A 17,282-nucleotide genomic window follows, 5' to 3' on the forward strand; every position below is an offset into this window, starting at 1 on the left:
TTCCTGGGAAATGTTCGTAAGGGAGTTTTACGGACAGTTCTATGCAGGTCGTGTGCATCCGACCGAAGCAAACCAGCTGGTTGAAATTCGCCAGCAGGATGGAGAATCATTGAAGGACTACATCAAACGCTTCATGCAAGCAGCAGCTGGAGCAAAAACAGTGGGGGACGAAGGCAAAATGATGGCTATAACTGTAGGAGTTAAGCGTCGCTCCCCCATCTGGAAGAGCCTCCGCAAGGATGGAGTTAGAACTACCCAGGAATTCTTGGACCGGGCTGATCGTTACATCAAGCTCGAGGAAGCCATTGCCGACGATGGAAAGCCCTCAAGCAAGGATAAGAAGGCTGCCAAGCCCGCCAAAGCCGCCAATGGGTCTAAACCTAACGGAAACGGCAAAGGCAACGAGAACGGCAACGACAATGGCAAGAATGGTGGAAAACGGCCGCACAATGAGCCTTCCACCTCCGACAATAAACGAGCCAAGGGTAACCGTTATGAACATCGATTCACTAACTACACTGCCCTCGTTGAGTCTCGGGGAGAGGTTTATTAGGCCACAAGTTCTAGTGTGCCATATAAAAAACCTAGCCCCATTCGAAAGGATATTTCGAAGAGAGACACTACCATGTTCTGTCGTTATCATAACGACTACGGACATGACACCAACGAATGCAACCAGCTGAAAGACGAAATCGAGTTCCTTATTAGACAAGGACACTTGAGAAGATACGTACGGGCCTCGGGAAATTCCCAACGAGAAGCTCCGGGTAGCAACGAGCAGGCGCCCACGCGCCAACGCTCACCACCCTTGCAGCCTGCCCCCGTGACTGGCACACTCTTAACCATCTGTGGAGGCCCGCACCTCGCGGGAAATAGCGGAAAGGCCAGGGTATGCTCGGACCCTGCGCCACGACTAGGACATCGAGATGATGATTGTGGAGGACCGCGCGCCAAAAAAGGCTCGATTAGAGGAAGGCGAAATAACCTTCTCCGATAGCGATGCCCAACACATTCGGTTCCCACATTCCGATCTGCTGGTCGTGGATATCCAGATGGCTAACATGATGGTAAAAAGAGTGCTGGTCGATACAGGAAGCTCGGTGAATATCCTGTATAAGTCTTCGCTGGAACGCATGAAGTTGTTCGTTAAGGACCTGGAGCCCTGCAACCAAACGATATACGGCTTCTCTGGAGAGGGACTCGCCCCCGCCGGATTGATCAGACTACCGGTGACGTCAGGTATAGCACCTGCTACCAGGACATTACTCGCCACTTTTGTAGTAGTCGATTGTCCTTCGGCGTACAATGCCGTCATTAGAAGGCCTATACTAGTTGATCTACGGGCCGTCATCTCTATGTGGCACTTAGCCATGAAGTTCCCAACGGACGCAGGGGTAGGACGCGTGTTGGGGAACCAGAGGGAAGCCAGGGAGTGCTATAACGCCTCAGTAACGAAGGCCAAAAAGGGAACGCCAAAGAGCCCTACCTCAGATAGGTTGCAGATGGCAGTTGATACACAAGCCCAATCCGGTGATGAAGTCACCAAATAGGGTGTTGCCCAAAGTGAGGATAGAGACTTAGATCCCCACTTTGAGAATTTTGAAGAGAACGTTGGACCCGTCGAGGACCTAGAAGAGGTCCAACTCGACGAAAAAGACCCGACCAGAGTTGTGAAGGTCGGGAAAAACCTAGAGCCCACCACGAAGCACGCACTGGTGGAATTTTTGCGGAAGAACCAAGAGGTTTTTGCCTGGTCGCACAAAGACATGGCTGGGATAGACCCTGCAGTTATCAGCCATGTCCTGAATATAGACAAGACTTTTCCACCCATGCAACAAAAGAGAAGGCCGCTCGATAAGGATAGATTAAGAGCCTTAAAGGAAGAAGTTGAAAGATTAAAGGAGAATGGGTTCATCAGGGTGGCATTTTATCCATTGTGGGTCTCCAATCCAGTGCTGGTTCCCAAGCCTAACGGCAAATGGAAAACCTGCGTGGATTTTACAGACCTCAATAAAGCCTGCCCAAAGGATTGCTTCCCACTCCCAAGAATCGACCAGCTGGTCGATGCTACTGCGGGACACGAGATCCTCTCGTTCATGGATGCATATTCGGGCTACAACCAGATTAGCATGCATCCCCCAGATGAGGATCACACCAGCTTTCGGACCGATACAGGCTTATACTGTTATAAAGTAATGCCCTTCGGACTGAACAATGCAGGTGCGACTTACCAACGGCTAGTCAACCACATGTTTAAGGAGCTTATCGAAGTAAACATGGCGGTATACGTGGACGACATGCTGGTAAAGTCTAAAAAGGCAGAAGGACATGTGAAGGATTTACAAGAGTGCTTCGATGTATTGAACAAATACCGGATGAAGTTAAATCCCCTCAAATGTTCCTTCGGAGTTGGATCAGGGAAGTTTTTGGAGTTCATTGTAAATTCAAGAGGAATCGAGGCCAACCCCGACAAGATAAAAGTTCAGATCGACATGAAATCGCCTGAAAGGATCAAAGATGTACAAAGTTTAACCGGGAGAATCGCTGCCCTAAGTAGATTTATTTCGAAGTCAACAGACAAATGCGTCCCTTTCTTCAATCTAGTTAGGGGAAATAAGAAGTTTGAATGGACAGGAGACTGCGAGCAAGCTTTTCAGGCCTTGAAAGCTCATATGGCACAGCCTCCCATCTTATCAAAGCCAATCGAAGGAGAAAATTTGTTTATTTACCTGGCGATTACAGAAGTTGCTACGAGCGCGGTGCTAGTACGAGAAGAAGTAGGCGTACAGAAAGCGGTCTACTATGTAAGCAAAAGGCTGATCGGGGCAGAACTGAGATATCCGCCCATTGAAAGGTTAGCATATTGCTTAATCCTGGCCTGTAGGAAGTTGCGCCCTTACTTTCAAGCCCATCCTATCACAGTTTTAACTGACCAGCCCCTTCGGCAAGTCCTCCAAAAACCAGAAGCGGCTGGACGATTATTAAAATGGGCAGTCGAACTAGGGCAGTTCGATATAACTTATTCACCGCGAGCAGCTGTAAAAGGACAAGTCTTGGCCGATCTTATTGCAGAGTTCACCGAACTCCCAGACAGCGAGCAGTGCAAACATCCTAGTGCGCCTGAGCCTCAAGAGAAAGCTCCTTCGTGGAAGTTATTCACGGATGGGTCATCCAACGAATCCCACGCAGGAGCAGGAGTGATATTGATAACGCCAGAGGGGCATCGATTTCACTGCACTATTAGGTTCGACTTCACCGTGTCAAACAATGAAGCCAAATATGAAGCACTCCTCACTGGATTGAGAATGGCGAAAGACATATGCATAAAGACGCTTGATATTTACAGTGATTCACAGCTGGTGGTGAATCAAGTTCTAGGAGAATATCAAGCGCGAGGCTTAAAAATGGTGGCCTACTTGAATAAAACAAAAGACCTGCTAGCCCAGTTCACGGAGTACACCCTCCAGCAAATTCCGCGGGATCAGAATTCAAACGCAGACGCCTTAGCCAAACATGCGAGCGCGAAGGATGCTGACACTTTGAACATTGTGCCAGTATAAAGACTGAGTGAGCCAAGCATACAAGCGGTTGAGACCAATATGGAGATTCTAATGGAGGATACATGGATGGCACCTTACTTGGAGTATCTGACGAACGGTGTGCTACCAACAGATAGAAACAAAGCTAGAACTCTACAAAGGCAGGCCGCTAGGTACATACTGGTCGATGGTGTTATGTACCGAAGAGGGTATTCAATGCCACTACTCAGATGCGTTACACCAGAAAAAGCTAAGGAACTCATGAAAGAGGTGTGTGAAGGCTTCTGCGAGGATCACACTGGGGGGCAAAGTTTGGCAAAGAAAATTCTAAGGCAAGGCTACTTCTGGCCAACCATGAACGAGGATTCGATGGAGTTTGTACGAAGATGCAATAAATGTCAAAGGTTCTCCAAGATTCCACGAGCAGCTCCAAATGAATTGAAACAGATGCAAAGTCCGTGGCCTTTTGCGGTGTGGGGGATAGATTTGATTGGGTCCCTACCCACAGGAAAGGGTGGAGTAAAATACACCGTTGTGGCAGTCGACTACTTCACCAAATGGGCCGAAGCTGAACCGCTCGCTACCATCACGACCAAGAAAGTTCTTGACTTTGTCATCAAGAACATTGTTTGCCGGTATGGTTTGCCCCGAAAGATCGTGTCAGATAACGGAACCCAATTTGACAGCGACTTATTCACTGACTTCTGCGAAAGGCATGGAGTTATTAAAAGCTTTTCATCAGTTGCACATCCCCAAGCAAACGGGCAGGTCGAGGCCGTGAATAAAACTCTTAAGGACCCTAAAAAAAGAGGCTTGAAGATGCTAAAGGAGCATGGCTAGAGCAGCTGCCTGAAGTCCTCTGGTCGTATAGAACATCTCACCGAACAGCGACAGGTCATACCCCATTTTCCCTAGCTTACGGATATGATATGTTACCTGTTGAGTTAGATCCCCCCTCACATCGACGTGTAACATACGACCAGGACCTGAACAACCAACTAATGATGGAGTCCCTAGACTCAATTGACGAGATACGGGAGAAGGCCCAACTTTGAGTTGCTGCGTACCAGCAAAAAGTCGCCCGGTACTTTAACTCCAAAGTTAAAGAAAGGAAATTCAACGTCGATGACTTGGTGCTATGACAAGTTTTCTTAAACACCCGCGACCCCACTGCTGGAGTACTCGGACCTAATTGGGAAGGACCTTACCAGATTGAAGAAGTCCTTCATCCGGGCACCTACAAACTTGCACGCCTAAACAGAGATCTTGTTCCACGTTATTGGAATGGAGAACACCTGCGCAAGTATTATCAGTGAACAGTCCTTTTTAAAGGACTGGCTTGTATTAAATTTTACTTTTTACAATTTTTGCAAAGAGGGTTAGCCACGTTGTATAGCTAATCGCTCATATATGTAAGATTCTATTTTAGAATCACTCGTAAAGACATGTTTAGTCCATTTTTAATACGAGATTACAAGGGACTGTGCGCAGCCAGTCATCCTTGCCAACCTTTGTAAATTTATATTTACAAGTATTTGTTCATTACGTGTGTTGTTTTGCTGTATTACAAGTATTACTTTTCCACCCGAGTAGAAATGTTCGAACAGGTCATGGTCAAGGCAAGTGACCAAGGACCTAAAGCTCCTCGATCACTTGGGGGCATATAAGGCACATCGATAGCAAAGCGTACCATGAGGTATGTAAACACATGAACAAAATGAGTGAAAGCATGCTAAGGTACTTAGAGTATTTTTCAAAATTTATATTTTGATAAATCAAGCCAAAGTACTATGCTAAGTTCGGTCATACGGAAAGATGTTATAATAGATGAAAATATTATAACATTATAAAGCAATCTTTTACACCGCAAGCATCACTGCTTGGATGTAATTGTTCAAATAAAAGGAAAAGTTTGCTGCCCGTGCACTATTGCGTGATGAGATTGAAGCGTGCTGATTAGCATTGCTATTGCATGTGAATGAATATTTGGATAATGGTTTGCATACGGAGTGTATGTGGTTAACTGCCTGAATTGAATTCATATGCCGTATTTGTTTATTGGCTTATAGGAAGCATGAGAAAGTGTGAGTATACTTGGTTGTAATAAAAATTTGGTAGCTAAATGTATAGTATTGTCGTATATGTTTATTGGCTTGTAGGAAGCTTTATGTGTGCATGATAACTGTGATTATTTGGACCTGGCTGTGGAATGGTGCGGAGTATGAACCTCAGGGCTGAAGAGTTTAGTCAGCAGTGGTTGATGAACTCAAATTGTTTGCGCCTAGAATGGTTTAGTGGACTTGGAGTTGTTTTATAGGGGGATTGTAGATGATAGCTGGAGTTGGAAATCTCCATCTGTTCCTGAAAACTGCAGCAGATGTTTGCTAGTATGTGAGTAAGCTACGGGGCTTAATAGTTGAAACTAGATGGAAAAAATAGAGGACTTCTCTGTGGAAAGAGCTGCTTTGTATGCTTTGACAGTGAGGTTACCAGTGTTGGTTTAATGTGAGGGTATAGACAGAAAATGGTATTATATGGAAGGCCTAAAAGGCGTTATCCTCTGGTTTTGAGGAAATTTTTGGTTGCCTAAGAAGATGGGCAAAGTTAATTCCATCCTTAATTATATGAAGAGAGGTCATGACTAAGGGGTTGTGCTAAGTACTTGTGGCAGAAGGATGCCTGAAAATGGTACTTGGGTCGAGACATTGGCATGATGGGTTGGAAAGAACTCAGATGATGAATTGATGAAAGAGGTTATAAGGACATAGTTTGGGCTGCGGAGACTAGTAGGCTCATAAGTTTGATTTGGAATGATAAGGTAACAATAGTGTATGTCAATGAGTTTTGTGAGTTGGGTAATTCATTTTGGAAATTGATACAGGCAGATGTAGCTGGACCCATTTAAGGATTAAACTCTGGAATAGTCCAGAGCATATGGGCCGCTCCGATGTAAGAAATTGTCATCTGTATTTAGGTAGCAGAGAGGGACAAGTTATTTGAGATCTGTGAAATGAGGGATAGAGCATGAGTGCCGGAAATGCAAATGATAGTGTTTCCATTGGTGGAGTATAGTAAGGACAGATTCTCGATAATCGAGCAAAAGAACCCCGGACAGTTCTATGGCTCCTGGTTTTATCAGGAATAGGAAATCTGATTTACAAGATAGCCATCAAGATAGTGATGGGAACCAGTGAGGTTATTTATTATGCGCCAGAGGCAGGAGATGCCACCTGGGGGAAAGTCTAGTGAGGGCACGACTTCTATGTGGAATGATTCGATATGTTAGGATGGATTTCCCATGGTTAGGGGATGAAAGACTGGAATGCTTTGCTACATTTGAAGCCCGAGGCTAGTTCTTCGGAGCTGATCAGTTAACTGGATAGTTCACGTTTTTGGTTATACAATGAGCTGGAAGAGTTCGGTGTTGAGAATGTCCCAAGAAAGATTCAGACATAGAGAATATGCCTCAAGGTACTTTGCAAGGGGCTGGAAATACTAAGAGGAATTAGAAACTTTTGGAAGAGGAGTTGGGACACAAGTAATAGAGAGGTTCGTGGTGAGAGCAATAGAGCTCGTCATATGGAAGCCTTGACACGAGTCAGAGTGAGAGTTAATTTGTTAAGAAACAACAATAGATTGTAGGGAATATCATTTAGAGTACCTTAGTTGGACTGAATGGAAACTAAGCTGACCAGTAGGGATTCAGATAGGTATATAAGGAAGGATTGGGTATGCTTCAGAACTCGGCTACAGATAGGTTCTATATCAAGGACATTATGGAAGACGATAATGGTTTGACAGAAAGAATTATTGAATATATCAAAGAAGTTTGACCTCGAGGTGGATCAGATAGAGCATCGTATTGCGGGAATTGTTAGCATTGTCTGTTAGGGATAAAGAGTTTAAATGCCCGGTTACAAGACTACACAATGTCTTCAGGAATTGATCTACGATCTGGTTATGACCAGTTGAGGATCAAGGAAAGAGACATTTCAGGAATCACAATTTATACCGAGTAGGGTGTGATGAATTGGTAACAAAGGTTCTTAATTGATTCAAGTGTCAGCAACGTAGGTAAGCCCTACAAGCAGAAGATATAGGAACAGTATGGACAAGTCTCCCTCAGGTTTTATTGGTTGTATGTTTGGCTACTCTCCAGTTAGAAGTGGAATGCAAACAACTACTATGCTGATGATGTAAGTACTAAAGAAGCAGGGTCATAGGTAAACCTCCATGAAGTTTCAGTTTGGTCTTGCTAGGGGTATTCAGAAGAATAGGGAACAGGTATGAAGTGGTTTGATTTGAAGCCACAGAGAAGCTACTTAAGAACGTTTAAAGGATAGGGAGTACAACAAGACCGATAAATGCATCATCTACTACATAAGTATCTTTGCAGGCAGCTACACCAGAGATTAAAAGGACAGTAAAACTTGAAGTTAGACCGGATGGATAGTGTAAGATCGGAAGTTCAGAAGACAGAGTAAGAATTGATTAGCGCTTGGTGAGGTAGGAATATGCGTGTATGCGTGAATATAGAAGGGTGGCATAAAGGACTTAACTTTTGATAAAGATACGGAACTGTGAGGATTGCATCACAGGTTAGGGCACGCCCAAGCCTGGACTGACGAGAGAATGGTTCGAGCCTCGTGGGAGGCGAAAGAATGGGAACATGGTCGATATACATAGTACGTTGAGTTGGTAGTGTATGCATAGTGTAAGGTATTTGAGTGTTTGATCATTTGTAAGAAAGGTAACCTTGAGACCAAGATTTAGTGAAACGTAATGAATGGGTGGATGGTTGGTGTTAGAAGTCCTTGACTGTACGAGGAAAAGATCTAAATGGAGGCGGATCTCTTACTTGGGAAGTGTGTGTCAATTAAAAGAACGCCATAGATTACAATGGAGTGGACAAGGTAATGGCTGAGATTGGTATAGCGTTAGTGTGTGGTGAAGAACAGGTATGTATTCTTTGGACAATAGAATCCAAAGTGTTGGTATTGGTGAAGATAGGGAAGAACCCTATCAAGGTAACACAAGCTAGGGTACAAGGATCGGATGAGAGGTTCGATGGAAACTTGGCGTGGAGATGGGAATTCTAAATGGATATAATTCCATTCCCTAGGGTATGTTGTACCGGGAAGTTTGAGCGGGTGACAAAATCTAGTATACTTGGATATTGGAAGGTAAAGTGATATGGTGGTGGATCATAGGAATGGACCACATTAGATTATAAGTAAGGCGATTGGACAGGGAAAGTTGTACCTCAGCTGAATGAGTTAATGTAATTGGTTCAAATGAACTGGTAATGGGGCAGAACATTGATGGTGCTGAGTTGAGACCCTATAGTTTTCCTTGTTTGGAAAGGAACTAGAGAACGAAGAGAATAGAGTGGGAACCTGGAATTATTGGTTGATTGCAGATGGAATAGCAATCTGAAAGCTTAACAGTTATTTTAAGGAATTAAGCGTTGAGTATGTGAATACTTAGGATATTTCGAAAAGTGTAGTCCTTGATGAGATGGTCACGGTGATGAATACTGGAGTACAACTAAGGTAACACGGCATAGGATGTGGTAAGGTATTAAGCAAGGAGTACTATGAGAAGTAAAGAAGTGAAAGATAGTGGATACTACAGTTTAGTATTGGTTCAGAGGGAAAAACCAAAGAGGTTGTTGGAATTCTTAAGGCAGGAGTGTCTGCCTATCTGAAAGGACATAAGAACTTGTAAATTGTTAATTTTGGAATACAAAGTTCTGGGATGGGAGATTTGTATCTCTCCAAGTAAGGGTAGACAAGGAAAAGTATGATATTCAGAGAAAGAAAGGGGGAGTTCTGATTCCCGATCCAACATAAATTTAGAAGTTTTACCAAGGGTAAGGCTCGGAGCCTATAAACTGATCTCACCCTTGTAGGGGTGATAACTCACAGGTATTTTTGGTATCAATGATAAGACAATGAAGTGATCGTTGTGAACTAAGCATACCCTGAAGTTTCAACAAGTTTCTGGTGCAACTGGGGGTTAACGAAAGTATGGCTATTAGACAAGATTTTGTGGAACAAGATTGTTACTCTCGTAAGAGTATTATCGAGGAGTAAAAGTAGAGGTGGTAGACCTTGGGAATTACGATCAGAGGTACGAGGTTTACTATCTGATGTGTTCGAATAAATTTCAAGGACGAAATTATTATAAGGAGGGGATAATTGTAAGGACCCAAAATTACTAATAAGGCTTAAGGGCATTGATTAGTGTGCCAGGAGGGTACAATTGGAAGTTATGTGAATTAATGGTGGAAATGCATCATTATGTGATAAGCATGCTTATATGATTATTTGGATATATGTGATGCATGACTATGTGTATTAGTATCCATGTAGGCCCTGATTAGGTTATAAGGGCATATTTGTAATTTTGGCCCATTGAGGGCATAAGTGTAAATATTTGTGATAAATTGTTGAGACCACATTATTATGTGGATATATCTACAACTTGTGACTCAAGGCGATCCTAGCAAGCGGTTTAGCAGAAAAGTCACAGCGGGGATTTATACCTGGCTCGGGGTGAGTCTAGGGGAATTTATGGGAATTTAGAGAGTATATTGGAGACTATTTGTTATTGAGGAAAATAATTGGTGATTAGTTAGGTGTCGGGGTTTAAGCGATAGTTATTAGGGACACTTGAGCAATTAGCGGGAATTGGGAGCAATGACCAAAATGCCCTTAGAATGTTTTAAGGTTTAGATTTTAATGGGAGGGCAATATGGTCATTTGGTCCAAAGGAAATAAGTTATTTTCAGCCTTATCAAACTTAGTGGAATGTTTAGAAACAAGGAAAAGATAAAGGAAAAGAAAAGAAGGTTGAAAGAAAGAAGGAAATACAGGGGACTCTTTCTCTCTGTTGGTTTGGCAATTTTTCACCATCTCTTGAGGATTTTTAGAGCTGGAATCTTAGGGAGGGTCTAAGCAAAGACTTGAGTTTATGATCCTTGAGGTGGCTAGAGGTTCAGCTGTAGGTTATACTCAATTCAAGTAAAATTTTCAGAGTTTAGTCTGAACTTTCTAACTTAGAGGAAATTGATTTTGATTTTGAAGTTTGAATGAAAGTTAAAGGAATTTGAGCTTTGGGAATTGAAGAGCTTAAGGCTAGAGGGGCATGGGGATAACCTAAGATTGAATTTCTCCATTGAAGGTAACCATTTCTTTCTTTAAAGTTCTGAGTTTCTGTTGAGTTTTTAAGCTTCAAGCTCAAGCATGGCTTTTTCTTTGTTTTGGGGTGCATGTAGCTAAGTTATATATGGTTTGGCTGTATGGGGTGAGATGTAGATGATGGTAGGCTCAATTTGGTGCATGGTTGAAGTTTGGAGGGATTTTGGAGAGTTTTGGCTCGAGGAAATTCGAAGGAGAAAATCAGTGTGATGTTGGTGCTGTAACTAGCGCTGTAGCGCTAGCCTTAGGGTGCTACAGTGCTAGGCTTGAGTATATGGGGGCTTTTGGCTCTGTCTATAGCGCTAGAGCACCCCCTTTGTGGTGCTATAGCGCTACCCTATTTCCAGAAGAGGGTTTTGGGTTATTTCTTAGGGTTTTTGCCCAGGGGCTCGGGGTTTGGTACCACCACCCTGTTTGGTGGGATTAGGGCTTCCCGAGGGCTCGAGATTGGTCTCGAGGCTAGGTTTTGGAATTGAAGTTTCGTATGGTTCTAATTTGTGGCTGTGACTAGGTGTATGCCCGGGCTCGGATGGGATCGTGCTTGAGGATCGGTTTCATGATTAAAGCTAACGGAATCAAAGGTAAGAAAACTGCACCCGGTTATGTGATTGTATTGGGACTAAGAGCTCCCTATATATGTATGATGTCATAGATGGTATTATTCCATGGGACATGTGATAAACGGCCTAAGAGTGTCGGAATCAACATTTGTGCACAAGGCGTGGCTTGGCCACTGGTAGCTGAGGACAGCTTGATATTCACTGAGCTCGTTTTAAGCGGGCTGGAGTTAGTGGGATAAATAGGTGGTGCGACCTAAGGGCGTCAACCCTGGTTATTATATGTGAATTGGTTGTTAATGTTAATTGAAAATCTTGGTATGCTGAATGCCTAATTATATGGATGTTTTGGACTGTTGAGAATATGGTTACACTGTATGAAATATCTTATTGTTTGAATGATGATTATGCTCTATTATTGTGTTTTCTTGCTCGGCCTTGGCTTACGGGTGCTACGTGGTGCAGGTAAAGGCAAGGGTAAAGTGGACCAGTACTGAGTGGGAGGGCTTTGAGGATGAATGTACATAGTTGGCTGATCGGTCACCACGACCGAGGAGTAGTACAGGCGGGAGAAGCCTAAATGTTTGTTTTGCTCTTAGAGTGGTGAGTAGCTGTACTTATAACTTGGAATTTTGTAAACCGTCTTTTAAACGCTATTTCTTTTGGGATCCCATGTACTAAAATGTGTAATTATATGAAATGCAACTTTTATGACCAAAATCTTTTAACCCTAGTTCAATTATAGTTTCAGTAACACGTTTCTAACTAAATGACTTGATTAGCAAGTCTTGCACCTTTATAAACACACAGTGTAGCAGTCTTGGCTATCCAGGGCGTTACAACAAGTGTGTGATGTTAGCCTTGTGAACTAAAGTTAATTATAAGGAAAAAGGTTGGAAAAAGAAATCTGACAAAGAAGAAGTAAAAGCCTTTGGTCAAGCCTATGCTCTTGGTGGTGATGATGTGCAAGGAGGAGCATGCCAAGGAGTTGTGCATGGTATGGTTCTTATCTCACAATCTTGGGCTCATGTATTATTTGATACTGGTGCATCATATTCTTGTATATCATTAATGATTGCTAGCATGTTGGGTTTGAGTTGGGAAACTTTTAGTCCAACGTTGAAGTTGAGTGTACCTATGGGAGGGCATGGTGAAGTATCAACCATCTGCAAATAAGTTTGTATTATGTTTGAAGGGCATAAGTTATTAGGAAACCTAATAGTCTTACCTATGTGGCAAGTTGATGTGATTCTTGGCCTAGATTAGTTGTTTAAGTACCAAGCCATTGTTGATTTCTCACGCAAAAGGGTGACTCTTTTAACTCCAAGTGGAGATTTCATTGTATATTGAGCCAACATGAATGCAGTAAGGCAGAATCCTATCCTTAATGCATGTTTAGGTGGGAAAAAGAAACTCAGAGTGTTATAGGAGTCTGTTTGTAATTGAGGATGAATCTAGGCCTCTAGACAAGTTTCCTTTGATATCAGTGGTTAGTGGCTTTCCAGATGTGTTTCCTAAGGATTTTCCAGGACTACCACCTGATAGAGAGATCAAGTTTTATATTGATTTGATTCTCGGGGCTCAACCAATTTCTATTGCACCTTATCGCATGGAACCTGCAGAGTTGGCTGAATTGAAAAAGCAATTGGGTGAGCAGATGGATAAAGGTACATCAGGAATAGTACTTCCCCATGGGGAGCTCCAGTTTTGTTTGCCAAGGAAGCGGAGGGATCCTTTCGACTGTGCATCGATTATAGGAAATTGAATCAGATGAAAAATAAGAACAAGTATCCTTTGCCAAGGATAGATGAGTAGTTTGATCAACTCGGAGGTTTAAAGTGTTTTTACAAGATTGATTTGAGGTCCGGCTATCATCAATTGAGGATTAAGGAAGAATATATTCCTAAGACTACTTTCAGAACATGTTATGGACACTTTGAGTTTTTGGTGATGCCATTTGGATTGACGAATGGACCTGCAACATTTATGGACCTTATGAATAGAATCTTTAGACCCTATTTGGATAAGTTTGTGGTTGTTTTTATTGATGACATTTTGGTGTATTCCAAGACACTTGAGGTCCATGCAGAACATTTAACAATTGTGTTGCAAACTTTGAGGGACCATCATTATATGCTAAGAAAGATAAATGTGACTTCTGGATGATGGAGGTCAAATTCTTAGGGCATGTAATATCTCAAGAAGGCATTACTATGGATCCTGCAAAGATAGATTCTACCTTGTAGTGGGAAAGACCAAAGAACGTTACTGAGGTTTGAAGTTTCTTGGGCAAGTAGGTTATTATCATTGCTTTATGGTGAATTTTTCTTGAATTTCTATGCCTTTGACAAAGCTAACAAGAAAGGATTTAAAGTTCGCGTGGGATGACAGTTGGGAAGAAGCTTTAAGAGAACTTAAGCAAAGATTGACTATGGAGACTGTTCTCACTGTGCCTTATAGTGATGAACTATATGTGGTATTCACTGATGCTTCTGGTACTGGTTTAGGAGGATTTCTCATGCAAAATGGCAAGGTTGTTGCCTATGCTTCATGCCAATTGAAGCCACATGAGAAGAACTACCCTACACATGACTTGGAACTTGCAGGAGTGATTTTTGCCTTGAAAATTTGGATATGTAACTTATATGGGGCAAAGTTTGAATTATATTCTAATCATAAGAGTTTAAAGTATCTCTTTACTAAAAGAGACTTGAATTTGAGGCAAAGAAGATGGGTCGAGTACATGGAAGATTATTATTTCACATTGCAATATCATCCTGGAAAAGCAAGTGTGGTTGCTAATGCATTAAGTAGAAAACCTCATGGCACTTTGGCTTGTTTGACTCTTGAGGATTGGAAAAGAATGATCACAATGAGTGATTATGAATTAGAGTACTATGATGGAAAAGAGATTGTTTGTGTTTCAAACGTAGTGGTTACACCAGTGCTACTTCAGCAAGTTAAGCAATGTCAGGCAAGATGAAAAATTGAGACTTATCTAGAATTGAATCTGAAATGGTCATCAGTTAGGTGGATGAATAGTAAATGCCGAAGGATTCTTATACCGTAAGGGACGATTGGTCATTGCAAATATCCTTGATCTTAGAGTCTTTTATGATCAAGGCTCATAGGTCTAAGTTTTCTATACATCCTGGAAGAACAAAGATGTACCAAGACTTGAAAAAAAAAATACTGGTGGGAAGGTATGAAGAGAGATGTGGCTAACTTTGTTGCTAAGTGTATGGTTTGCTAGCAGGTTAAAGTTGAGCACCAGAGATCTTCAAGGTTGCTTAAACCTTTACCTATACCAGAATGGAAGTGGGACAAGATCATGATGGACTTTGTGATGGGATTTCCATTAACACCATTACAGCATGAAAATGTCTGGGTGATTGTCAATCGTTTGACCAAAACTGCTCATTTCATTCCAATTAGGAAGGATTTTAAGGTTTCTAAAGTAGCTCAACTTTATGTGGGTAATATACTTTGACAGCATGGGTTGCCTTCCAGCATTGTTTCTGATAGAGATCCTCGATATACATCAAGGTTTTGGCGAGCATTGCAAAAAAAAAAAATCTTTAGGAACTGAACTTAACTTGAGCACCGCTCACCACCCTCAGACAGATGGACAATCTAAGAGGACTATCCAAATTTTGGAGGACATGTTTCATTCTTGTATTATGGATTTTGGGGGTAGCTGGAGAGAAAACTTGTCATTGGTGGAATACACTTATAATAATAGCTACCAAGCCAGTATAGGCATGGCTCCGTATGAGGCCTTATATAAGAGACCATGCAAATCACATTTGTATTGGGCAGAACCAAATTATGCCGATCTCCACCGACGAAAAGTTGAGTTTGAGTTTGGTGACTATGTCTTCTTGAAAGTGACTCCCATGCGTGGTGTGATGAGATTTGGAGTGAAGGGTAAGCTAGCCCCTAGGTATATTGGAGCTTTCGAGGTTATCAAGAAGGTTGGGGAGGTCTCTTATCGATTGAACTTACCAGCACAGTTAAGGCATGTTCACAATGCATTCCATGTGTCGATGCTGAGGAAGTATACTCCAGACCCATCCCACATCATTGAGTATGAGGCTATCCCTCTTCAAGAGAAAGTGACATATGAAGAACAACCTATCAGAATCCTGGTGAGAGAGTTAAAGGTGATAAGGAATAGAGAGATTCCTGTAGTCAAGGTCTTATGGCGGAACCATAGAGAAGACGAGGCTACTTGGGAGTTAGAGTTGGAGACGTATGAGAAGTATCCTCATTTGTTTAATTTTCAACTTGATGTTGTAGTTTGAAAATTTCGGGAAAAAATTTCTTTAAGGAGGGAGGAATGTAAAATCTGAGGACTTTTCAGGTTGAAAAGTCTAAAAGAAAAAGAAAAAAAATATAATTATATATATAAGTTATGGGACCCTCTTATTTTAATTTTTTTTTATCTTCATATTTTTTTCCTTTTTCTTCTCCATCCCCGAACCTTCTTCTTCTTCTTCTTCTTTCCTTGCTTTTCTCTTTGCAACAACCCATGGTAGGGTACCAGGCAGACACCACCTGGAGTACCATAGCCGCCACGCACCAGACCTGAAGCATTAGTGGTCGGCGACAACCCCATCCCCAAAATTTCAAGGCCATCGGAGTTATGATGCACATGAACGGAGGTGTCAAAGTTTAGTCGTCAAAACTTTGACTGGATTTTTCGGCCAACTTAGACCACTGTTCGGCGAGTGGGTGGCACCATTGGAACTAGCGTGAAGAGAGGAACGTCGCCCACTAAGTCATTTCGGTTAACTCACCGTTTTTCTCCGGTGAGATTTTCGGTATTTTCGCCACATTCCAACGACTTTCTGGCAAGCCTGAGCACTTTTTGGACTAATGTTTGGCATGAACGTGATCTACTCACCGAAATGATCATTTCGATATATGCCAGGCCTTCCTTCGTCAATGTTTTTGATACAACGCTTAGTGCCGCCACCAACCGCTACTGTGCACCGCTTGGGTGAGGTTCCGGAACTTGAAATTTTAAATATGGTCATATTATATGTCGTTAGACACAATTTTGAATAAGGAATGCAATGATAATAATTTTTTGCTAATTTGGTGCACGTAGGAAAAGTGTGATATTAAAATTGGACTAAATCACTCTAGGATCATTGTTAAGCTTAGGAGCGTCGCTTTGGGCTCGGATTTAAAATTCTATGGAAGTAGGGACTCAACTTGACTGTTGGACTTATTTTACTTGTATTGAATTGAATTAAACATATTCCAATTTTGGTATTTATAAAATGTTTGAAAAATTGAAAACTTAATCTGCATGTTTTCTGATCTGTTCTGAGGGCACTGAGTGTCAAATATATTTTTGTTCACTTATTTATGCAGGTTACGATATTTAGGTTTTATTCAAATGCAGCTGTTATGCTGCCAAATTTTCTAAAATATAAAGGGAATATGTTTCTTTCTTTTCATGTTTACGTGCATTTGGTTATACTGATGAGAGCCATAGTGATCATGATTTGTGCATGTTGTTGTTTCATGACCTAGTCTCTGTGTCACCATAGGTAGATCAGGTGTCCACTCGCCTGTAGGTGTAAAGAACTATCATCTATATACAAGAAGTGTTCTGAGCATCCCCCTTGTGGTGGTTATCAGGTCTGGCTACCTGGTTTAGGATGTCGATTTTTTTATGGTGGGTAACGGGAACTAGGGATCTATTTGACGGTGTGATGTGCACTTGTAGCTATGCTCTTATGATTATTTATGGTTTCTCTCGATTTTGGTTTATACATGATGATGTATGTTTTTTTTCAAAGCTAACCATGCAAGGGTTGTATTAAAATTTTGGGTCCTATGTTATTAGTTGCTTTCCTACCGGGCTTTATAAGCTCACCCCCTATATCTCTCCCATTCGAGGAGCCTAGTGACGCGAATGTGGAAAAGATGAATTATTGATGGAGCCAATTTGTTTAGCCTATTTCTATTTG

The 17,282-nt window shown here is 42.0% G+C and overlaps 1 protein-coding gene across 1 annotated transcript; it reads left to right on the forward strand.

Annotated features, from left to right (window-relative positions):
* Positions 1-8,455: 8,455 nt before the first annotated feature.
* LOC133832520 (uncharacterized) lies at positions 8,456-15,602 on the forward strand. Its single transcript, XM_062262855.1, has 6 exons — positions 8,456-8,497; positions 12,184-12,453; positions 12,698-12,979; positions 13,652-14,272; positions 14,555-14,774; positions 15,118-15,602. Exons 1-6 carry the CDS (start codon positions 8,456-8,458, stop codon positions 15,600-15,602), a joined length of 1,920 nt encoding a protein of 639 aa, XP_062118839.1.
* Positions 15,603-17,282: the final 1,680 nt, after the last annotated feature.

Source organism: Humulus lupulus, chromosome 4 (assembly GCF_963169125.1).
Source record: "Humulus lupulus chromosome 4, drHumLupu1.1, whole genome shotgun sequence".
NCBI classification, from domain to species: domain Eukaryota; kingdom Viridiplantae; phylum Streptophyta; class Magnoliopsida; order Rosales; family Cannabaceae; genus Humulus; species Humulus lupulus.